The sequence below is a fragment of the Apteryx rowi genome, unplaced genomic scaffold (assembly GCF_003343035.1).
Source record: "Apteryx rowi isolate R43461 unplaced genomic scaffold, aptRow1 scaffold_1186, whole genome shotgun sequence".
In the NCBI taxonomy this organism is placed as follows: Eukaryota; Metazoa; Chordata; class Aves; order Apterygiformes; family Apterygidae; genus Apteryx; species Apteryx rowi.
In genome coordinates, this window is record NW_020447404.1 from 35,295 (window position 1) to 59,292 (window position 23,998).

A 23,998-nucleotide genomic window follows, 5' to 3' on the forward strand; every position below is an offset into this window, starting at 1 on the left:
AGCACGCTCCAGCTTTGAAAGAAGAGCCCAACCTTCAGGTGCTGCACTGAGGAAATCCCCTTTTATTACAAAGATGCTACTTGGGAGGCCAGCTCTGACACAGTGATAGGCAGATTTACAGAAAGCCTCTGGGTCATACAGATGGAGTTTGTGCCTCTGGAGAAGTGGGATGAATGCAAACATTTTGTACAAACATGATCATCGCAGACAGAACACCCAAAGCACAAGAGTTTCATGCGATAAACTGGAAATCGCTTGTGATGAGAGATGGGCAGCTTACTGCTGCTGACATAGTAGCCCTTGAATCAGTTTCCTCAGAGCATCCTTGAGCTCCTTGTTCCTCATGCTGTAGATGAGAGGGTTCACTGCTGGAGGCACCACTGCATACAGGACGGCCACCACCAGATCCAGAGCTGGGGAGGAGGGGGAGGGGGGCTTCAGGTAGGCAAACATCACAGTGACGACAAACAGGGAGACCACAGCCAGGTGAGGCAGGCACATGGAAAAGGCTTTGTGCCGGCCCTGCTTAGAGGAGATCTTCAACACAGCAGCGAAGATGTGCACATAGGACAGCACAATGAAAATAAAGCAGCCAAAGAATAAACAGACACTAACCACAATAACCCCGACTTCCCTGAGATAGGAGTCCAAGCAGGAGAGCTTGAGGATCTGGGGAATTTCACAGAAGAACTGCTCYACGACATTGCCTTGGCAAAGTGGTAGTGAAAATGTGTTTGCAGCGTGCAGGAGAGCATTGAAAAAACTGCTACCCCAGGCAGCTGCTGCCATTTTGACACAAGCTCTGCTGCCCATGATGGTCCCATAGTGCAGGGGTTTGCAGATGGCAGTAAAGCGGTCGTAGGCCATGACAGTGAGAAGAGAATATTCAGTTGACATAAGAAAGGTAAAATGAAAGACCTGGGCAGCACACCCAAAGTAGGAAATGGCCCTGGTGTCCCACAGGAAATTGGCCATTGATTTGGAGACAGTGGTGGAGATGGTGCCAAGGTCGAGGAGGGAGAGATTGAGGAGGAAGAAGTGCATGGGGGTGTGCAGGCGGTGGTCTCAGGCTACAGCTGTGATGATGAGGTTGTTGCCCAGGAGAGCAGCCAGGTAGATGCCCAGGAAGAGCGAGAAGTGCAAGAGCTGCAGCTCCCACATGTCTGCAAACACCACAAGGAGGAACTCATTGAAGGAGCTGCTGTTGGACATTTGCTTGCCCTCAGCATGGGGGACTGTCCAAGAAGGAAAATACAGTGTCAAGTTAGAGCGGTCTTTCTGAGCGAAATCCATTCCCTTTCTCATAGAACCTCCCACATTTCCTCTCTCCTTCACCTTCATTCAGCTCCCCATCTTGAGCTCTGTTTCATGCTGACTGAGTGTACCATGCAGAGCAGAGGCGTCTGCCAATGATCTTTAGAGAAGTCAGCCCTGCTCTGCCAGGGGTGTAAATGGAGGAAGGGGACAAACATTCCCAGGTATTTAGTGGGGATAGGAGGGGGTTTGAGTGCCCTGAGTTAAGGAGACTTGGTCCATTGATCCAGTGGGAATTTTGTCTGTTTACCATAATAAGACATAGATATAGCACTGTGACCGACCAACAAACCCCAGCAATGGAAGAAAGCTTAGGTGACATGGGCAAGGGTGATATGCCCATGAAGCTCAGGTGATAAGGTAGGGGGTGACTGACCACAACTGTTGCACAGGAAGCTGACTTTATCTCAACGCAAAGAGGACCTGAGGATAGCCTTTGTTTTAAATAAGCAGCTATGTCAGTTGAGTGGATCACCTGACTACATCCCGAGTGGATCAACTGATGTAAATGTTCCTCCCTGAGTTCATCAAAAGGATGTGAATGTCTCCCTGAGTTAGCCAGACCAGCATGGGGGGAGTGTATACATGGCTCAGCCCAAAACAGAGTATAAAAACTGAACAACTAACAAAAGAACTTTGAAGAGAGCAATGGGCTTGATCTGGTTTCAAYCAACGTATTTCTTCCCGCAACTGGGGACACCCAGCATCGTGACAGTGAGCGTATTATAGAGACCAGTAATGGGGGTCACATTGGTATTGTGACTGAACTGTATATTGCAATTGCTATATTCTGCTAAGTTTAACTTACACTTGTATTGTGATTTCAGTATATTGCTGTATCACTCTGCTAAATCAAAAATCCTGTGTAACATTAAATATTTCCAGGAGCAGTTTGTGCCTGGCATGGGCAGTGAGTAGAGACTCACAAAATCAAGTGGTGTTACCCAAAAGTAAAGGGCTAAACCAAAGAATGCACCGAATGAGTTCTCTGCAATTTCAGGAGAGGCCATGGAGACTCAGCATGCAGACGGAAGGGAGTTTTGAGAATGGTTTATGTCACCTACAGTGAAACCCAAATCCATCCTCCCATAACAATTCTGTTAACAGTTCCCTCTCTTTCCCTGCCGATCTCTGCTGCCTGGAGCTGTTTCTCTGTCCCAACGTCTTTCCCTGGTCAGTGCTCACAGACCCCACCCCACCCTGTGTKTGCTCAGTTCTGCCCTACAGAAACATCCTGTGTCAGGGCACTGTCCAGGGGCATCTCTGTGCTGGCAGGTCTTAAGGAGCAAGTCCCATAAACCCTGATGAGGTCATAAAGGTGATGCTGGTGCTGTCTTTAGTTGAAGGAGGGATAAAATGGCCTTGCTGAGCTCTCTTATTGATCTCTTGAGTTATTGTTCTCTGAGAGTGAAGGTTTAGGAGTCTCAGCTCCTTGCCAAAGCAGAAAACACTTTCCTTTTTTTCTCTCTGCCAAAATTAGGAAACTGAAAGTACACACACTGAAAATAAAGCTACTTCCCTTTCAAGTAGCCCTTGCCCTGACGTCCCTCTTGAAAAGTCCCCTCAGAAATGTCCTCAGGGTGAGCTGGAGCTGTGAGCAGCCGTGACCCATGCAACACTCTCTCAGCAGGAGAATGAACCTGCCCTGCCAGGGGTTGCTCCTCCCACCCAGATATTCTCCCTGCAGTGCAGTGGGGAGTTGCCCAGGCAGGCTGAGTGCTGACCCTTGCAGGTGGCAGAGTCACTGCCCCAGGCACACAGCATCCTGGGGTGCAGGGACACTGCTCTGAATTACAGCCCTGGACAGACCTGTGTCCTCACCCCAGCTTCACACCCCTGCAGCTGTTCCCAGGAGAAGGTAGCAGGATGCCCTGTCCCTGTGATGATGTGGCAGGGAATCCCTGCTCTGAAGCATCTCCCCCTCCTCCGCACTGGAGAAGCCAGGAGAGGGATCCTTAAAAAGCCTGTTGTGGTATGGGATGGGTTTAGAAGATCGCTCCAGGAAYCTCAGTAACATTGCCCTGCAGGCAGAGACTTACTGCGTTAGGGGCTGTGAACATTTCTCCCACAATGAGCTCTCCTCTGTCCTCCCACTCCAGACTGCTTTTAACTTCTCTCTGTCTTTTCTCATCTTATGTCAGCAAGAGCAGGCAGTGCCCAGAGCCTTGCTGCTCTTTGCAGTGGAGCTGCTCCCGGACAGAGCTGTCTCTTGGCAGTGCTGACAAGGTTGCTCCATCTGTCCCATAAGCCTGGCTCCGCTCAAGAGCAGAGAGGCACATGAGGGCATGAATTCCTCTGTCCCTTGTGCTCCCTCCTCCTGGGAAATATCCTCTGAGGTAGACTACAATAATCACCAATGGTCCTTCTCTAAACAGTGAAGAGAGATTGATTTCAACATTGCAATTTATTTCATCAGAGAATGGCTATCTGTGGTAGGTGGAAATGTCCTGCTCCCTATTCCCATCTCTTAACTAGGCAGGGTGCCTAGACAGGGACAAGAAGGGAGTTCACTTATCCGTGATTCAGGTATTGATTCAGATGAGTCAGCCTGGGCATTGCATGCTGGCTAGAAGCCCCTGGTTTGGAGTGGGATTCAGATCCCTACTGTGAGCTCCACAAACTCACAGGAGGTGAGATTTCCCCTTGCCAAAGCTGAAGTGTGTACAACATAGATGCCTGCATGCAGGCTCCTTGTCTAAGCTTCCATTGTAATCAATGGAGATGGAGAGTGGGTATCAGATGCTCACGCACAAACACCTGGTGACATTTGAAGAGACAGAGGTGGTCCAAGGCTTGTGCCAGTGTCTGCTTGCTCTGAGGGAGCAACTAGGAGACCTGCATCCTTCTAGGGACTTCAGGTGGGGGCCAGGTGGGGAATTTCTTTGGCCATTTGAAATGACGCTGGATGCCTAATACTGCTAGAGCTCCGTACACTATGAAGCTGAGACACAAGCAGATCCTGACATCTCAAACAGCTATGTAACAGCTACTAGTGTCTAGTGCAGACACTAGATTCAGTGACATAAAGACAGGCAGGCAGGGCCATGTCAGATGCCTGGGTTGTTGAGCACAACTACATGTCTGTAGCAAATACACCGTGGGACCTACAGGAAAACCATTCCCATTTGGGGTGGTTGCTGGGTAAGTGGCCTGGGCACCTGGGGTTTCCTACCTGTGCCCAAATAACTGAATCCAACCTCTGTCTTTAGGCAAAGTCCATCCCGTCTACATCCAAGTGCACAGCATAGATGGGAGGCACATCACACCAAGGACTCATGTCCCTGTGCTCTTAAAAACTTCTAGTTCTCCATCCCTGAACCTCTTCTCGCTCCCAGACAATATGAACAGGGACTGTGCTGGTGATGTCCACAGGACTGTTGGATCACAGGCTGCCCAGGCCCAGGGACTTTCTCAGTGGCACCTTTTCCTTCCTGGAGATTGGTTCACCTGTTTCGCAGACCCCAAGGTGCTGCAGAGGCAGCTCAGGCAGCAAACCCCTCTCCTGCCATTTCTGCACAGCCCAGCTCTGTTTCTCCCTGGCCTTGGGTACTGCAGGGTTTGCTCTCTTAGTGGGAACCTCGTTTCACCATTACATTGCCACCTGCTATCTATGCCAGCATGTCTCTGCTCTGAAGTGGGGTCATTGCAAACATGGCATCCTTGGCCCTTGGTAACAGGTTTCACCATGACCAGTCTGTGCTCTGCACCACAGCTGAAACTCTGCAGCACAAATATATGCAAATACATGTAGACTGGGACACAGACAGTAGCAGATGGAGATGCACAAGCTGTCACAGGGCTGAAACATTCTTAGAATAACTGAGATGTGGTGGGGCCACTCACACGACTGGTGTTCTGTGATGGCAGGGTGCAAGTTCTTCAGGTGCAACTGTTAGGGAAGATGATGAGATGGGGATGCCCTTTGTGTAAAGAGGCACCTCAGATTTGTGGAGCTCTTCCAAGGGACGGACAAGGGGCTGGGTGAGAACTGGTGGGTGAGCATCAGAGTAAGGGTGACCTTGTGATGGGAGTTACAGACCATCCAGTGCAGGTGAAGAGGTGAACGCAGTCTCCTTTAAGCAACCTGAGGAAGTCTGTGGATCACAGGGCCTGGTTTTTATGGAGGGACTTTAATCTGTCTCACATTCAGTGGAAGGGCAAACCGCAAGGTGAAAGCAGTCCAGGAGGTTTCTGGAGGGTGTCAGGGACAGCTTCTTAGCACAGCTGCCAGATGGGCCAATAAGAGTGATGGTCTCCTGGATCTGGTACTCGCAAACAAGGAAAAACTGATCAGGGATGTGATCAACAGTGGAAACGTTGGCTGCAGTGACTACGAAATGATGGAATCCCAGATTCTGAAGGGAGTGGGAAAGGACAGTAGCAGAGTACAGATTCTGGACTTCAGAGGAGCAAACTTCAGCCTCTTTGGGGACTGGTGGGGGATCCCATGGGAGCTCTGGAAAGCCAGCAGGTCCTTAATGACAGCACCCATCAAACATAAAGATGGTCCGTACCAATACTCAGTAAAATCAGTAGACGTATCAGGATAACGGCTTTACTGAACAGGGTACTATTGTCAAGCAAAGTAGGGATGGTGTTAGGGAAGCCAAAGCTCCCCTGGGATAGACACTTGCAGGGGATGTCAAGGGCATGAAAGAGAGCTGCTAGTGCTTCAGTAACAGCAAAAGAGTAAACAAGGAACAAAACAAGGAACAAACACATGGGCTCAGTGCTGAATGGAGCAGAGAATGTAGTAACAGCAGCTGATGATAGGTCTGAGGAGCTCAGTGCCTTCTTGGCTTCAGTCTTCACCAACCAAGTCTCCTGGGCTTTTGTGCCTAGAGTCAGGAGTCCAGAAGAGAAAAACTACAAGCAGTGGATGAAGCTTGAGTGAATGATTGCTTGCAAGAACTCAACCCATACAAGTCTATGGAACTGGATGTGGCATCCACACACATAGAGAGAGCTGTCTGCTGTCATAGTAAGGACACTCTCATTATCTTCGAAAGGTTGTGGAGATCAGGAGAGGTCCCAATGACCAGGAAAAGGAATATGTTGTGCCTATCTTCAAAAAAGGCCAGAAGGAGAACCTGGTGAGCTGCAGACCATTCAGGCTCACCTTGGCCAGAGTGTGTCATGGAGCAAATCCTCTCAGATCACATTTCTGGGCATGTGAGGGAGAAGAAGGTGACTGGGATGAGTCAGCATGGATTTACTAAATGCAAATTATTCCTGACCAACCTGATTGCCTTCATGATAAAAGACCTGTACTTGTGGAGGTTCAGGGAATAGTGGATGTCATTTACCATGATTTTAGTAAGGTATTTGACACTGTCTCCCACAATATTCTTGTCTAGAAGTAAGGCATTACAATACACTGGGTAGACAACCGAATGGGTAAAAAGCTGGTTGGATGTTCAAGCTCAGAGCATTTTTATGAATGGGTCAGACTTTGCTGGGAAGCCAGTGACAAGTGGGGTATGTAGGGGTCTGTACTGTGACCTGTTCTGTCTAAAAGGTTCATCAGTGGTCTGGAGGATGCAACTCTCCTCACATTTGTAGATGACACCTAATTGGGTGTAACACTCATATATGTGAGGGCTGCCAGGCTGACAGGAACTTCGTGAAATGCAACAAGGACAAATGCCAGGTCCTGCACCTGGGATAGGCCAGCACCTTGCAGTGATAAGGACTGGGGAGTGCTTGGCTTGGCAGCAGCTCTGCAGAAAAAGACCTGTGAGTCTTTGTGGGCAGTGAGCTGAACGTGAGCCAGCAGCATGTCCTGGAAACAAAGGAGGCCACAGAGTCCTGGGCTGCACGAACAGGAGCAAAGCCAGGAGATCAAAGGAAGTGATTATCCCCCTCTACTCAGCACTTGTCAGAGAACATCTAGATACTGCATCCATTTAGGCCCCACATTCCTCATGCTGTTATTTTGCTGGAGCCATCTGCACTCAAACATTAGCACTCGACACAATGGAACTTCAGTCCAGAGGGCTCTAGAGGAACATGGGGATGTGGCAACAGAAACCTCATGAAGTTTTACAATGACAAGTGGCAAGTCCTGCTTCGGGGGCAAAACAGCCTGTGCACCTGCACAGGCTAGGACCTGATCATAAGAGGAGTGACCCTGAGGAAAGGGCTTGGACATTACCAGGGATGCCATATGAGCCAGTGGTGCATGCTCACCACAGATCAGGCCAGCTTCATATGGGACTGAATTAGGAAGTCTGGCCACCCAGGCAAGGGCAGTTATTATCCCCCTTGACTCAGCACTGATGTAGCCACATCTGGAATAGTGTGTCCCAGTGTGGTACATCCAGTGCTGTAGGTATGGGGAGGAACAGGAGGAGGTCCAGAGAAGGTCTTCCAGGATGGGGTTAGGGGCCTGAAGCACAAGGTCTTTATGGAGAGGCTGAGGGATCTGGGCTTCTTTAGCCTGGTGACGAGGAGGCTAAGGGCAGTAGAGTAGTAGCCTGTGATTGCTTGAAGGGTGGTTTCAGAGATGATGGAGCTTTTCTTGGTGATAGGAAAGAGCACAAGAAGGGGAAAGAGCCAAAAAATGCAGCTTGAGAGATTCCGACTGAACTTTTGGAAAATGAAAAGTCATTTGGGCTGTGGTGCAACAGGACACCCAGAGAGAGTCCGTGGTGAGCCCTGACTTTGCATTTGAATGAAAAGCAAGTGAGGGAAAAGAGTCATTAGTGAAGGTGGGAAGATCCCCAGGTGAGATCAAGGTGGGGAAGCAGGTTGGGTGTCTACAGGCTACAGGAAAACAGACGCAGGTGTGGGACAGCATAGGATAGTCTGTGGTGGAGAGAGCTGAGGGCACTGCCAAGGCTTGAAGCCTTCAAAAGAACAGATGTCTTTGACCTCTTAGCTATGGCTGGTGTCTCTGCCACCGAAGCCAAGAAGACACTGTATCCTGATGGCACCAGGTCCTCAATACCCCCTCACTCTCCTCACCCCAGAGAGCCCAGGGGCTGCCATCTTGTTGTACTGCGCTCAGCATTGCACACCTTAACCCTCACACTGCCCCCAGGAAGAACCCTGAGCAAGGCGTGAGGGAAAGGATCACCTGACCCAGTGGACAGGAGTCAGGGCTTTGCCATTTTGTACGTCAAGATTTCCTTGGCATCAGAGCCATCTGTACATTGCCTGTGCCTGTCTGCAATCAGTGCCCCCAACTTTCTGCTCTAATCAGCCCCTGGGGAGTGTTTCTGAGTAATGGCCCTCAGTGGGACCCATTAACACTCCAATAAACTTGAGATTTGCTTCTGAGTTTAACTTCTTGAGTGGTTTGCTGTTTCCTCTCAGTATCTGAGGTTTATGGACTCAGCACCAAATACACTTGAGGTACCATTAAAATGCCCAAAGCCCTAACAACCCATGTCACTCCCCAAAATTTTCTTCAGTTCTTCAGTTCTTGTGTGGCTAATTGGAGAGGTTTCAGGAGTGTATTTACAAGAGGAAGATTTCCATGAGCACCTAAAAAGATAGGATTTCTGCTTTTTAAGATTTCTTTATTTTTCAGCTTACAGACTAAGTGATATTAATGTTCACCAATTCATATTGATTCAGAGGGTCTCCTAATCAATCTTGATGTGCAGGAAAAGCAGGATGTTTGATATGAGACATGTATGGACAGCCTTTCACCTCACCTCCCCAACCCTGCCATTTCTCTCAGCAGCCCCTGGGGACTTATAACACTCTTGTTAAAATCTAGCCTTTGTCCACTAGTGTCTGTAGCTGAATGTTACAGCTCATATGTGCCAGTTCCCACCTGCTTTCCTTAGAGAACTAGATGCAAATAGACACAGAAGGATTTTTCTTAATTGTGATCAAACAAAATTAAAATACGATGCAGTTTAATGAGAAAGAATATGCATTCTTCAACTTTATTTCAAGTCCAAGCTGCCTCCAGTGAGGTCCACTTTCCACAAGAGATAGCCTTACTAGAACTGTCTGTGTTTCAGTTTGTGCCCATTGCCTCGCCTCCTGTCGCTGGGCACCACTGAAAAGAGTCTGGCCCCATCTTCTTGACACCCTCCCTTAAGATACTTGTACACGTTAATAAGATCTCCCCTCAGCCTTCTCTTCTCTAGGCTAAATAGACCCAGCTCTCTCAGTCTTTCCTCATAAGAGAGATGCTCCAGTCCCCTAATCATCTTTGTAGCCCTTCACTGGACTTGCTCCAGTAGTGCCACATCCCTCTTGTACCGGGAAGCCCAGAACTGGACACACTCTGAGACAGGGTCTGGAGGGACAACAGAGTCTGTGGAGAACCTCTGGTTCACTGCCTGAAACCCATCATCTTCTTCTCCCCCCCGCCCTTGCATTTTTGAAGCATCCTATTTGTGGAGTCATCTGCTCCTTTCCTTTATATGTCTAAAACCAAATGCAAAGGTGGAGGGAAAAATGTCAGTATCTATTGCCTGTGTTTTCCTTTGGCCTCCTTCTGTTAGATGTGTTTTTTGGTTTAAAAAAGAAATTAGCAGCTAAATAAATGAAGAGATTTGAGACTGAAATAGTGAGTTTCATCGACTTCACTGGAGGTGCCTGTGAGCAGCTGGAGTCTGCACTTGTTTTCCCTTGGTCCCTATATAGTCAACGGAGGCAAAAAGAGAGTTCTAGAGGCTGGTCCTCCCAGACTATAACTGGCAGGTGAAAGAAGTGTTACCAGTCTCTTCCAGACACTCTTTTCTCTCTCTCTGCATTGACAAGATGGGAGAAAGCTAACTTGCTCAAACTGAAGTGCCTGACTTTTAGGCATCTCAAATATAACCCTGCTTAGTATTTTCTTTGTTCCAGAGCCTTCCTATTTCAAATAATCAAAAGGACAGCCTTTAAGTTCTTTAAGATGAGACAATTCCCTCCCCTCCCCTAAAGGGAAAGCAAGGCATTTAGGTCAGGACATTTAATAACAATGGAATTTGGCAACGATTTGGCAAGAACTCTATTTCAGTGCACAATGAAGTCAGATGAGACTCTGACACAGACATTTCCAATGACTGAATGGAACCCTCATGAATTTCACTATTTAGAGTATTAAAGAAGGCAAGCTATACTTGTTCCCTATTTCTCCCTCTTTTCAGAGAGGAAACAGAGCAGAAACAGAGAGGAAGAAGCTGTGGAAGAAAGAAGGGGATTACAGAAGAGATGCTCAGTACTGGCTTGTTTTGAAAGCAACAGCCTAACAGATGTTCCAAGTCAAAAAAGGCAAGTACTGAAAAGTAGAAGGAATAACTTTCAAAATACTTATCTAAATGGATGGACTGGCATCTCCAGATAATAGTAAGTACTTTTGCCGGGAGATTAGATTGGCTTTTGAAACACAGATGTGATGGATGTTTGCAATAGGTTGAAGTAAACTGGGAATTTCCCAGGCATGGCATGAAMTAGTTCACAACCTCTTTACAATACTGTGCTCTTGAGAAAGAATCCTTTGTGAGTGTTTGGAAAAAGTAGAAAGAAGACAGTAAAATCTCTGAGAACTCTAAGTGAAATGTGAAGCAGAAAAATCAGGGTGTGATGAATGGCTGAGAGGAAAATTTCTATGTTACACAGGAAGCAAGCAAGGGAGCAAAGAAGGAAGGATCTACCCTCCCGTCGAGACTGTGAAATTCTCACACTTGCTTCTTCATGCTCCTGTCTCAGCAGGATGTACTGAAATTGGGCATGGGAGCAGGAAATGAAACTGCAGTTGTTGAGTTCATCCTAGAGGGTTTCTCAGGACTTCGTCAAAGACTGCAACTCTTGCTCTCCCTGATCCTTCTACTCATATACCTGACAACAGTGACAGGGAACTCAACAATCATTTTCCTCGTGTGTGTGGATCACCGCCTGCAAACCCCCATGTACTTTTTCATTAGCAGTCTGGCATTCCTGGAAATCTGGTTTACATCCTCCACAACCATCACATTGTTGGTGATTCTGAGCTCTGGTAGGAGAACAATCTCATTAAGCAGCTGCTTTGCCCAATCCTATTTCTATTTTGCCCTGGGTTTTACAGAGTTCTCTCTCCTTGTTGTTAGGTCCTTTGACTGCTACGTTGCCATCTGCCAACCTTTGAATTATGCTGCCATCATGAAGCAGCAGCTCTGCACCAGCTGGTTGTTGTTGCATGGGTCATAGGCTTCACGCTTTTGAGTTACCACCTGGTCCTGCTCTCAAAGCTGACTTTCTGTGGCCCCAAAAAGATCTACCGTTATTTTTGTGATAACTCCCCCTTATTCACACTGTCCTGCTCTGACACCAGCCTGCTTTGGAAAGCAGACTCCGTTTTGATATCTTTTGTAGTGCTGAGCTCCTTATGTTTAATCCTGCTTTCCTACATGTGCATCTTCCACTGTATTCTGCACATGCCAGCAGCATCTGGGAGGAAGAAAGCTTTTGTTACATATTCTTCCCATCTCACTGCCTTAGCCATCACATATGGAAGCTGCATTGTTCTCTATGCAAGGCCCTCAGAAGGGGTTTCCTTGGAGACCAACAGAATTGTAGCTTTGCTGAACACTGTCCTGTACCCATTCTTAAACCCCTTCATCTACAGTCTCAGAAACAAGACTGTGAAGCTGGCCCTGAAGGAAGCCACTGGCCATGCAAAAGTTTGGCTTTTTCCCCAGTCATGATGCTTTTCATGACAGAAATTCTAATTATGTATCATATATTATATCACACATACATATATATATATATATATATAGCTATTAAATACAGGTGCCTCAGGAGATTTATTTTCTTGTTGGATTGTAGTAGTGAAAGGAAGGAACGTGAATTGTGTGTCTTGGTTACAGGGGGTTCTTATAAACAAAATCTAGAAAACATTAATAAATTGTTGAACACACACACTTCTTAGGACTGGGACATAGACTGCCAGTGCATGCTGACACAAGGAAGTTTTCATAAGTCATCTCAGGAAATTTAGCTGAAAACTCTGGGGACAATGTCCAAGGGTTGTTGAGGAAAGCTCAAAACACCTTCTCTCCCTGAACAACAGAAGATGCTAAGCATGAAAATTAAGCTTAGACATTACAATGCGTTCAAATTCATTGGATTCAAATCCATAATACACTTCTCAGTTTCATTAGTGTGATGAAGACAGCCTCATTGATTTGTCAATGATAGCATGCAGACGATAGGTTTATTATTCACTTTGGAGGGAGGTTTCTTTAAAAAATCACATTTTTGTAACTTAGTGTGAGCATGTCCACTGTTTAAAGCCCTGCTTTATCTCCATCGGTGACTCTAGGATGCATTCTCCTGAGGGGAAAAAAAATGTATTTCTTCTTGGATAACTAGGCATTTTCTATCTTCTTTTCATTTGCTAAAGGAGTTTGCCATGATCAAGAATTATTTCAAATAAACTAAGTATGCTCCTATCACTTTTTTTTCTACCTGTCCCTCAATTATTTGAAATTATATATTTCCCCATTATTTTACATTTACATTTCTTTCTCCATCCATGTCTTTACATGGCAGTGATGGGCAGAAGCATGTAGTATTGATAAAAGGAAGCGTATTTTAGAGATCCCTTTTCTCCTTTGTTGCATTCCACAGGGAAGAAAAAAAGCAGAGAAAGGGAAAACATTGCCATTGCTTTACTGCTTTGCAGTTGCTTCTAATCAGCATTTCATTTTGTTGGGGCCTCTGAAGGACAGAATTGCCCTTAACAGCTCTGTTAAATTTTGTGTGTGAGCATCCCATTTCCAAAGGGAATTCTACAAGTGTGAACTCTTTATAGCAAAATCCATCTCCTCACATGGGATCCCAGGGAAACTATGGCATGTTGGGTGACCAAAGCTCAGCCCAGCAGAACACTTGGGCGTTCTCGGGCAGCTTGGTCATCTTGCTCTGGGCTGGGTCCTTCTGCACCACAGTGAAGGATGCGGTGGCCCTGGATCTTCCCATCCAGGCCCACAGCTCCACTGGCAACGTAGGGTTAGTGTGTGCAGGCAGACGACTAGGCTCTGGCTCAGGGTTGAGATAACTGAACAGGACTTGAGAAACTAGTGGGTATGAGAAACCATTGGACACTGCAGGTCACAGAATAAGACCCTGCCAAGTTACACACAGCACTGTGAGGGATGGCTGGATTTCAGTGGTGGTTAAGGGAGAGTTACATGAGGAAAGGACAAGCTTCACACACAACTGGCATATTGTGGATCCTTTGGGGAGCAGACTCTTGCAGCACCAGCAGTACCGAGGTAATGATATCAGAAGCACCATATGAGCCAGAGGTTACCTAGCTAGCAGTACCAGAAATATTAAACTTGAGTACATAGGCAGTAAAACTGGGACCAATGAAGAAAAAAATACTTAGAGATGGGCTGTTTATTTCAAAGGGGATAAAGATGGAGAAAAGGAGCGATCAAGCTGGGTCATGGGAGAAGAAGGATGGGAAAATGGAAGCAGAGGGAACAAAAGGGGCCAGTCACGCGTAAGCAAGCTGCTGGCAAGGACACTTGTCTGGCCAGGCTGTGTACCTGGTCTCTACGGTGTAGCCTGTCATTGTATTAAATCCTATTCCTAGCTATTTTCTGGGTGAGCATGCTCATTGTTCTGCATGAGTGCATGTGTGGAAGGCTTGCAGACCTCAAGGCAGCCAGCTACCAGAGACACCCATGCGAGGGTGCGTGTGAGGTCTCCTGCAAGCTTTGAGTCTGATTGGCTTGTGAGGAAGAACAGGACCAGGCCGTTTGTATTGTTCATGTTTATGAGTGGTACTCATGTCTCCATGGTGCCTGTAAAAGTACTATGCCCCTGCCTGTGTCGATTTTTTTGGTGGTTGACCATGTCTGTACAGAGTGTGTGTATGCCTCTTGGAAGTACACGCCCCGCCTCACTGCTGGCAGGACCAGGGAACAGAAAACTGCAGCAGTCTCCCTTCCAGCGGACCAGGAAGGAGGAATCCCTTTATTCAAAAATCCACTGGATCCAGAGTCCTTTAACAGTGTAGGGCTTGGAGGTGCTGCAGCCATTTGATCTTGAAGTCGAGGTCCCGCTTCTCCATCACCTTGTGGTTCCCAAAGGGCACAGAGACTTTAGGCTTTGGGGTTGCAGCATGAAGGACCAGCTTTGGCACACATCTTTCTATTTGTCCACTATGATTTAAGCAATACAAATACAGAGATTTTATAAGTGTTTGGGTCAGTGATCCCCTAGAGTCAAAGGGAGGGTTTTTTTGTTTGTTTTTTGTTGTTTTTTCCTGATCAGACTTTCCATCTGCCAGCCTTTATCGTAAAAGTGGCTGGGGTTGCAGGCGTTGGACAGGCAGTGCCATATGATCTAGCCTCCATTTCAAAACCATCCACAGAAAGTAGCACTTTTTTTAGTCAGTCTAAATAGCAGGGGCAATGGCCACTGTTTTGTTGGTGGTCCATGAACAGGACAGTCATGCTGAGTAAAACTCCATTGTCTAAGAATCTGCTACACATTACTACACACATCTTCATCATGTCCAAGGGTAAAAAAAAAGCTGGGGGATATTTAAGCCCAGTAACAATCTCAAATATCCCAAACCTGTTTTCTCCTTTTACACAACAAATATTACTCTCATGTTAAGGATGGTAGGAAGGTATTTGGGTCAAGAAACTTTTCTGAGTTTTGTCATGCATTGCACAAACATCTCCATAGCTGCATTATTGCCATTTCTGCCTGTTGCAAGACTGCAGATAACATGGGCACAAGAATAAGGTGCCCTAGCTGCAAGCTTATGTGTAGATCTGGGGCAGCACAACACCATGCCTATTAGTCTTTAAATGGTTTGTCCATGATTTTGTGAGAGAGGTGCCCAGTCCACATGGAAAAGCATCACAAAGGTAAAAGCTGGGAATGCTTTTTGTATCATGAAAAGATCTTGAATGTTAGCCAGCACCAGTGTTTCACACCTGTGGTCAAACCCCCAGAAATAGGGAAGGGCTATCTTTCCTATGATATGTAACATATGCAGGAAACTGGGACAAATGCCCCAAATCACATTTCTCTCCTGGAGTTAGCACTGGAAGTAGCATGGTATGAAGGAGAGGTGGAAAGGAAAGCTCCATGAGAATGGAAGTTTAAAAAGGTCATGAGTCTCACGGACTTTCTTGGGCTGCTTATGAAGACAAAATTTCAGGGCCACCCCCTCACAGCAGGTAATGCCAAAGGCTGTGATGGCCCCTTTGTTGTTAGTCAACTTCTGGGGAAAAAATGGACCTGACACTAATCACCGAGGGTGTCAAATGCATAGAAGTCCCCAGCCTGAGTATATGCTTCATAGGCTCCTTAAACTTTTCACCCATGAAACCAAGAAGCCTTCCCTAAGCATTGGGATTTGAGGGTTGCAAAGGCTATTTTCTCCATTTTTTAAACACTGCTGAAAATCAGAAGTTATATAGGCCCTCCTCCATAACCTGTATATCATGGATTAGACAGTGTGCTGCCTGAGGAGAAGAAAGCAATTGCTGGCATGACAGAAAGTGAATGAGGGGAAGATCTCTGACATGCAGAAAGGACTGCGGTACTATAGCCAACAAGATGTGAAAATTTTGAGGGAAAGGAGATGATTGGCAATTAGGGACTAAAATGTAGCTATGAGTTTGACTGCAAGTGTTTAAGTGAGGAGGAAAGCTATCTTGTTGTGAAGGCTTGGGGGTCTGGAAGGCTTGGTAAGGTCTCACAGCATTTCCTCTGCCATGTTGTCCGGTGCTGAGGCAGTAATACTCCACATACACAGGTCTGTAGCCAGTCTCCGGTGAGCTTCTTCAAAACATGACTCTGGTTATGGCCTCAGAGAGAACCATGCACCTACTCTTTATACATTGCTGCACTGTTGGCTGTGACTGAACCTTTGCCAAAAGCTTTGTCCAGCCCAACTGTGTGGCGTTCTCAGTAACGGCATTGCTGTCTGCACCCAAACACGCCTTGTCATGGAGACCTGGCGCACACACTTGAGGGAGCTCTCTCAGGGCAGCGCTCACAGCCTTCATGTGGATGAAGATAAATTCTGCAGAGGAAGATGTGTTGGAGGGTCCTGAGGGAAATGGAGATGAAAGTTCAGCACCTATGTCTTCTGCAAAGCCATGTGGTACCTCAGCAGAGAGGGATTTGTGGCTCATCTCAGTGCTTGTTATTTTATCTCCTGTAAAACCCTTTGGCTGCTGTCTCCATCTGTAGGGGTGTATATGTGACTGAAGATACGTTTTTGCCAATGACCCTTCATCCTGGTGATTGATATTTTCCCTCCTGACCATGACACTCAGACTCTCTGCTGATGATCACCCTTTGGGCATCTGTATATGCTGAGGTTTCAAAGCTGTACTTTTTCAGGATGCCAGATAAGCTGGAGTGAATAATTCTGGTGGCCAACACAATCTCCTCAGGAGAGGTTCACTTGTTCTTTGAGAGGCTGTAGGTCTTGATTTTGGGGTGCTGAGAACTCTCTTCACACTGAAACAGCTGAATATGCAGTCATTTCAGAAGGCTGTGCTTCAGCATCCCAGGCACAGAAATCCTGGGATGTGGGGAACACCATGCTTATTATTCCATTGCCCTTTGCTTTTAAAACGGTGTGAGGAAAAACACTGCCCAAGGGCTGTGAAGGCCTTGGCACTGGTTTGCGGGTTGGCTGAGTCTTGTCGTGTTCCTCGTATGTTAGGGTTTGCATGTGCAAGACCATGAGAGCAACAAAAAAACACATGAGAAGAAAAAAATACTGTCATAGCGCATCTGGAAAACACTGTTTCAGTGACTTCAGTGAAGGGGTACAGAGCTGCAAATATCAGGCCCCTAGCATTACCATGATTGACCACAGCGTTGCAAAGAACGCTGAATTTATCTCAACTCAAAGGCGACTGGAGTATGGCCCTTGTTTTAGATAAACAGCTATATCAGTTGAATGGATCAACTGGCTATGTGCGACCACAAGGTGGGAAAGGGAGGATTGGATACCAGTGTAGAGAGAAACTCCAGATTCATGAGGGGTTAAACAGAGTAGATTTAATGAAGAACTTACTTACACTCCAAACTGCACAGGGAGCCCCAGGAACCGCGCGGAAGGGTTGATGATGGGAGGCTGCTGGATGCACGGGTCAGACACCCAGGTGGGACTCAACTTGTTGTATCCTAAGGTCCCCTTACATCTACTAGAACTATTTCCTTAACTCAGCTGTGCTAAGCTTGAGTAGCTACTGTCCAGGAATCAGCTGGACATTGCTGACAAAACGGAATATGCCTGCCTGGCCCTGATGGGAATTTGGTCAGTGTGTAGTTTCACACACTGGGCCTGCTACCACATACTCTGCCAGTCACTGACTTCTCGCCAGATCTTCCACAGGTGTCCTCACTCCACTCCACCCCCCGACTGACAGAGATGTGTTGTTGGTGCCACCAGTGTGCAGACAAGGTTCGGACATGCTTTTCAGGCATTAGCTTAACTAACAGCTAAGTTGCACAAGCAACTAAATTCTAGTAAATATATGGTAAATTATAACATATATGCATGCAAAAATAATCAGCTCAAAAGACCAGGAGTAAAATGCGTTGTCCCCATAGTCCTAAATCCGACAGCCATGATGACAGTCACTGCCGGGGGTTGTACCATGCTGGTTCTTTGGATCTGACATCATGTAGTACTCAGAGTAGCTTCATCATCTTGTGGACTTCAGTTTCAATGGGCTTACTGCAGTGTTGTCAGTGTCCCAACTACCATCAGTATATGGGGTTAGGATGGAGAACAGCAATGTCGCAGCTCCGCTTGGCACATTCATCAGGTCACAGTTCTCTGGGAGAGAGTTTCCTAGAGGGAACATGGACTGGGACACTTTCCCCTTTGATTAGTACCAAGTGGGTGTCCTCTCAAAATAGTAACAGGTGTTCTAAACTATAGGGCCGCCCAAAAAAGAAGGGACCCCATTCAGTATCGATTATTTCTTCCTCAGAGTATGTTGATGCCTAGAATAAACTCTCAGATGAGGGCCAGCAACACAAGAACCCTGATGGGGGCTGCTTTGCTCATTGCCAGTTTTAATTGCACAGGGGAGGCTTGCACATCAGCCCCGCTGAGGCCACTCACAGTTACTGAGCCCTCTCAGCAGGATGGAGTCCCATGCAAAATGGCAACCTCCGCCCCTGTGTCCACCAGCTCTATTACTCACTGTTGTCCCCCATTAGGCCAGTAAATTTTAATTGGGACAAAAAGGGTGATGGCTCCCCATTACATATCATCTAATTTGGATGGGGGACAGGGGGGACCTGCCTCCCTTTCAGTATCGGGCTGGCAGCTCCCCCTCTGTGCACTCTGCTGGTGGGGCAGTGGGTGTCACGGGTCCCCCCTGTGCTCTCCAGGCTGCTCACCATGCTCCCAACCCCCGTGGGCTTTGTGCTGCTCCAGGTGAAGCTGCAGCCACTGCTCAAGCAGCTCTGTGCCAGGTTTACTGTCCACCTCCTGCCATGTTATGCCGGCTCGCAGCAGGTCTTGTAACATAGTGCCGCGACTCACCCTTTCTTTCTTTTCCACATTTATCTGCCTGTTTCCCGACTTCCTATCTCTGCTAATAGAAGACACCTCGGCTAACTGAGATAGCAGTGCTGCAACTCCCCCACCGTACCTGCCCCCCCCACCAATCACAGGTAGCACCATTGCTTTAAGATGGGGAAGGGCAGTTCGCAGCATCTTATTCCGGATGGTTTTGCTCATAGGGATCTGATCCGGTCCCGTAAACTCAGGGGAATAAATTCTGGACAACATTCCTAATTGCCAAAGCTGGCTTAATCCTGCTGCGATAGTAGTCCATGCGGTGAGCCCTCCATTGATGTCTGCGGTGGTTGGCCACGTTAAACGCACTGCACCCAGCACCCACTCCATTAGGGAGGGGGAAACGTTTTGATTTTGCTGGTGCAGGGTGCAGAGAATGTTGTGCATCCTGGGATCCTGGGGCAGAGCCTCCATCCTACTGAGCTCCTCTTTAGTAAAATAAACTGCATCTGCCCCATCGTCCCACAGCCTTAACAGCCACTTTAACCCCACAGCCAGCCTTAACCCCACTTCATGGGGTTGCTGCCTGTAGCATCCCTGCATATCCTGCAGCTCTGATGCTTTAAAATTGCCAGTAGTTGTGGTCCCTTCAAACTGGCTGCATTAGGTCTGGTGAGCCGCTGCTCTGCCCCCGGCCRGGCAGCTGCCTCCCCCTCATGCTCAGTGTCTGACTCCGAACTGGGGAGTTCATCGGGGTCCCAGATGAGATATTCATTCACCACTTCTAATTTTTCAAACATACTTCAGAAAGGAAACCGACGGGTCTTTTCCAAAGTATTCATAAATGCACTTTATAATATCGAATACACCCTTTTTGATGAAAAGAAATGAAAAATGGAAAAGCAACATCTCTGATTACTATGGGATACTGAACCAGAGTTAATGTAAGTCTGTACTACTTTTAGAATGACAGTGTATGAAGCAAAAAACCCATGAATTTCTGTTTAATGGTAACTTCTTTATACAACTAAAATTGGAAAGCATAAAAACAAGGACTCAGAAGCACCATCTTCTGCAGTTGAAATATAGGCTATCTGAGAAAGAAAACACATGGAAGCTAACATCAAAGGTAATTCACAGGTGCTAGGAAATACAAAGAAGAGTGAAATAAATTTTAATGTTTACAGAACGCTTTGTCCTTTCTTTCTTTCTTTCTTTCTTTCTCTCTCTTTCTTTCTTTCTTTCTTTCTTTTATATTCTCCATGATTTCCATCCCTTATTTGATTTGGGCTTTCCTGTCCCATGTTTAACCAAAGATATAAGATATCCCAGATCACTTGTGAAATACATATAAATATGCAGCTTAGAGTATTTGGATTATAAGAGGTCATCTTTCAGAAAGACTTTCTTGGAGGAGTTTCTTGAAGATAGCACTTCTGAGATCTGTTGAATCCCAAGTTTTCTTAGAGTAAAGGCATAGTAGTTGCCTCTATCTCCTGCTAATAAAGTCTTATGGGGGGGGCACTACCAATAAACATAATTGGTGCAGACTCTCTTTTCTTCTAATATGGTAGTATCCTAGAAACTCTTTGCTCTTAATTAACCATCCAAGTAACCCCCCAATCCAGTGAATTAAAGTGGGCGGGGGGAGAGGGGGTGTCCTAATCTCTCCCTGCCAAAGGGCTCACTGCCTTGAGGAGCTCTACTGCAACCTGCACACCATACACTGCCCTGGGCCCTGAAACAAGACACCCAGGGGGTGACTTCCAGAAGGAGGCCTCAGAGAGCAGTTTTGACATGGTGGGACTTTTTTCTCTGTCATAGTTAACAAGGAAATGGTATTTCCATGAAAGAGTGCTCAGAGGTACTCTTTTGAGTGGTAGTGCCACAGTCATTACCTTTTGAAATGGGCAAATAAGGAAAACTTTCAAAGTATTTCTTTAGAAAATAATTGGCCTCTTAAAACAAGTTCTCCTAGATGCACGTAGAACAGAGAGTGATGTTTCAAGGGCTCAGAGCTTATTTTTTGTGCTGAAAATGAAGCAAATCACAACATTGCTTTTGGACCCCGAGAGTCATCGTCTGATGCTCAAGCACTTTCCTGCAAGCCGGCAAGAAATATTCGAAGGATCATAGCTGAGAATCAGCTTGAAAAGTTGAAGTGGTTTTATGCAAATAACTCTGAAAGACCCTTCAGTATTATGGTCCTCACCTTTGCACATGCTTCTCTCTTCCCTAAGGGAGTAATTTCTAGCCAGACAGTTCAGGTGTCCATCTCAGCCAAGCACATTTTGCAAAGTGCCACTAGGTTGGCTGAGGCCTGCAGTTTCTGAAATTCTTGCCAGGATCTCCAGCCAGGATGCTAACTAAACCCCTGCTTTCAGCTGAGCACATACAACTAACCTCACCATCAGCATCCAAGCCATGTGCCTGCTGCTGGTCTATCAGCTGCTAAGGCAGGAGTGACCTCACATGCACATGCCCCAGCCATGAGCCTGCTGGTAACCTATCAGAGGCTGAGACAGAAGTGACCTCCCAAGCAAAAACACAAACCTTGCCCATCAGAGAACCTGGAAGGCCATCAGCAGCCATGTGGGCTTGGTAGATGATTGTTAGGTCACATCTACCTGAGCAGCTGATATGCCAGCACTTGGCTAATGCTTGGGGCAATTGTCTGTGAGGTCACTTCTGCCTGAGGACCTGCTAGGCCTCCAAGTGGTACAGGGCTAGGTTGTTGATTGTGAGGTCATTTAGAACTGAGTAGCTGACAGGCCAGAAATAGTTACATGGCTTGGATGGTGACTGTGAGATCACTTCTATCTCAGTCTCTGATAGGCCAGCAGCAGGCCCATGGCTCAGGTGATGATTGTGAGGTCATTGCTGCATGAATACCTGACTGGATAGAAGCCAAAAACATGCTGAGGTGATTTCCATAAGGGCAGGTAAAAGACCAGCAGCAGGTCCATTGGCTTGGTAGGTGATTATGATGTCTGTTGTGTCTGATCAGCTGATAGGCTGCCAGGAAGCTGATGACCGGGCATATTTTTATGAGATTAATTGTTTCTCAGAAGCTCATAGGAGAGTAGGAGGCCCATGACCATAATGGTGAAAATGAGGTCACTTCTGTCTCTGCAGCTGATGGACCAGGAGCAGGCACATGGGTGGGAAAGTGGCTGTGAGGTCACTTCTATGTGTGACGCTGATGATAGGCCAGCACTTGACTCCTGTCTGGGGTAAGAGGTTGTGAGGTTCTGTCTGCCTGAGTACCTGAGAGGCCACCAACAGGCACAGGGCTAGGATGTTGGTTTTGTGGTCACTCCAGTCCCTGGTGAGTGCCATTTGCTCTGTACAGAGAGTGAGGAGTGGCATGGACAGCCCTGGGCCATGAGTGGTTTTGGGCCACTGGACTCTGTGTGAGACATAGAAATATATTTTTTTAATGGTGCAGGCGTGATAATACCAGAGATATTTAGAAAATGTCAATAAAAACTGAAACGAGAGAAATTTAAAAAATTATCTACAGTGAAGAAATATTTTGTTACACTTTCCGGCTTTTAAATTTTTTTGGTGTTCTTACAGTCCTTCTTTGCTTTATTGTCTTTTTTCGTAATATCCTGGTCTTTTTATTTTATTTTTATTTTTATTTTTTTGAAAAGGAAAGTGATTTCCAGAATTGGGGTAGGATGCAGTCACAGGGTCACTGACGGCTGGTGCCACTGTAGGTTCCTTGGTCCCCTCTGTCCAGCCTCCATCTGCAGCTGCAAGGGGCTCTGGTCTCCTGCAGGTCCCCTGTGAGAGCTGCCAGGCCCAGGCCAGTACCTCAGGTACACCAAGGCCTTTCCAAGTGCCACTGGCTGCTTGTGGTTAGAACAGAGCTCTGACTGAAAAGGTGAAGAAGAGTTTTCAACATTTAAAAAATATGAATACACTTTCATCAGCTAAAATGACTGACTAATTTTAAAGCCCACTTTTCCCATGATAAAATAGTGGAAATTTTAAGGCAGGTTGTGAATCTCCAGAGAAGAAATACTAATCTGCCCCTGAACTTGTGTTACCACTGTTCTGTCTATTATGCTGTGGATAAAGTCTCAGTAATTTCTCACATATTTTCACATGTCCTGATTAAATTGATCATTTCTAAAGGCATCTTTGCATCAGACGAACTGGACATATGCACTTTCCATTTTTCTTCCCCCTCTTACTCTTTATTCATCAGATACCTCTCAACTCTCCAGTTGCTGCTCTGAGCTTCAGGGAGCCTGAAGCTTGCCTTGTCTTTCAGGAGTCATATTGTCTCTTTAGTCAGGTTCTTAGTTCTGTTTCTGTCTATCCTTTCCTACCTATCTGTCAAAAAACACTTCAAGGAGGGTTATTCCTTATGGAAAGTGGACCTCACTGGAGGTAGCCTGCACTTAACATGCAGTAGAGGAGTGTATTTTACTTTTTTATTAAACTGTATCATATTTTATTTTTGCTTGTTTGCAATTAAGAAAAATCCTCCTGTGTCTGCAGCTAGTTGTCTAAGGAAAGCAGGTGGGAATTGGTGCGTAGGAGCTGTAACATTCAGCTACAGACTCAAGTGGAAAAAAAGTTAGGTTTTAACAAGAGTCATGTAAGTCCCCGGTGGCTGATGAGAAAAATGGCAGGGTTGGGGAGGTGAGGAGGAAAGTTGTCCATAAAGGTCTCATATTGAAAATACTGCTTTTCCTACATGTCTGGACTTCGTTAGGAGACCCTCTGGGTCAGTATGAATTGGAGAATGTGGATATCACTTATTCTGCAAGCTGAAAAATAAAGAAAGCTTAAAAAGCAGAAATCCTTTCTTTTTCAGGTGCTTATTGAAATCTTCCTCTTGTAAATACACTCCTGAATCCTCTCCAATTAGCCGCACAAGAACTGAAGAACTGAAGAAAATTATGAAGAGTGACATGCCTTGTTAGGGCTTTCTGCATTTTAATGGCCTCTCGAGTGTATTTGCTGCTTAGTCCATGAACCTCAGATACTGAGAGGACACTGAACAAGCCTCTCAAGAAGTTAAAATCAGAAGTAAATTCCAAAGTTTCTTGGAGCATTAATGGGTCCCACTGAGGGTTGTTACCAAAGAAGGCTCCCTAGGGGCTGATTAGAGCAGAAAGTTGGAGGCCCTGACTGCAGGTAGGCAAAGGAAATGTGCAGGTGGCTCTGATGCCAAGTAAGCCTTGATGTGTTTTATCAAGCAGAATGGCCAGG

At 46.4% G+C, this 23,998-nt stretch overlaps 1 protein-coding gene and 1 pseudogene across 1 annotated transcript; one reads left to right on the forward strand and one right to left on the reverse strand.

Annotated features, from left to right (window-relative positions):
* Positions 1–276: 276 nt before the first annotated feature.
* On the reverse strand, positions 277–6,623 carry LOC112974841 (annotated as a pseudogene).
* Positions 6,624–10,992: 4,369 nt separating this feature from the next.
* Positions 10,993–11,945, forward strand: LOC112974844 (olfactory receptor 6F1-like). The gene is given in 2 exon segments (XM_026084238.1): positions 10,993–11,416; positions 11,419–11,945. Coding segments are annotated over 2 exon segments (951 nt in total).
* Positions 11,946–23,998: the final 12,053 nt, after the last annotated feature.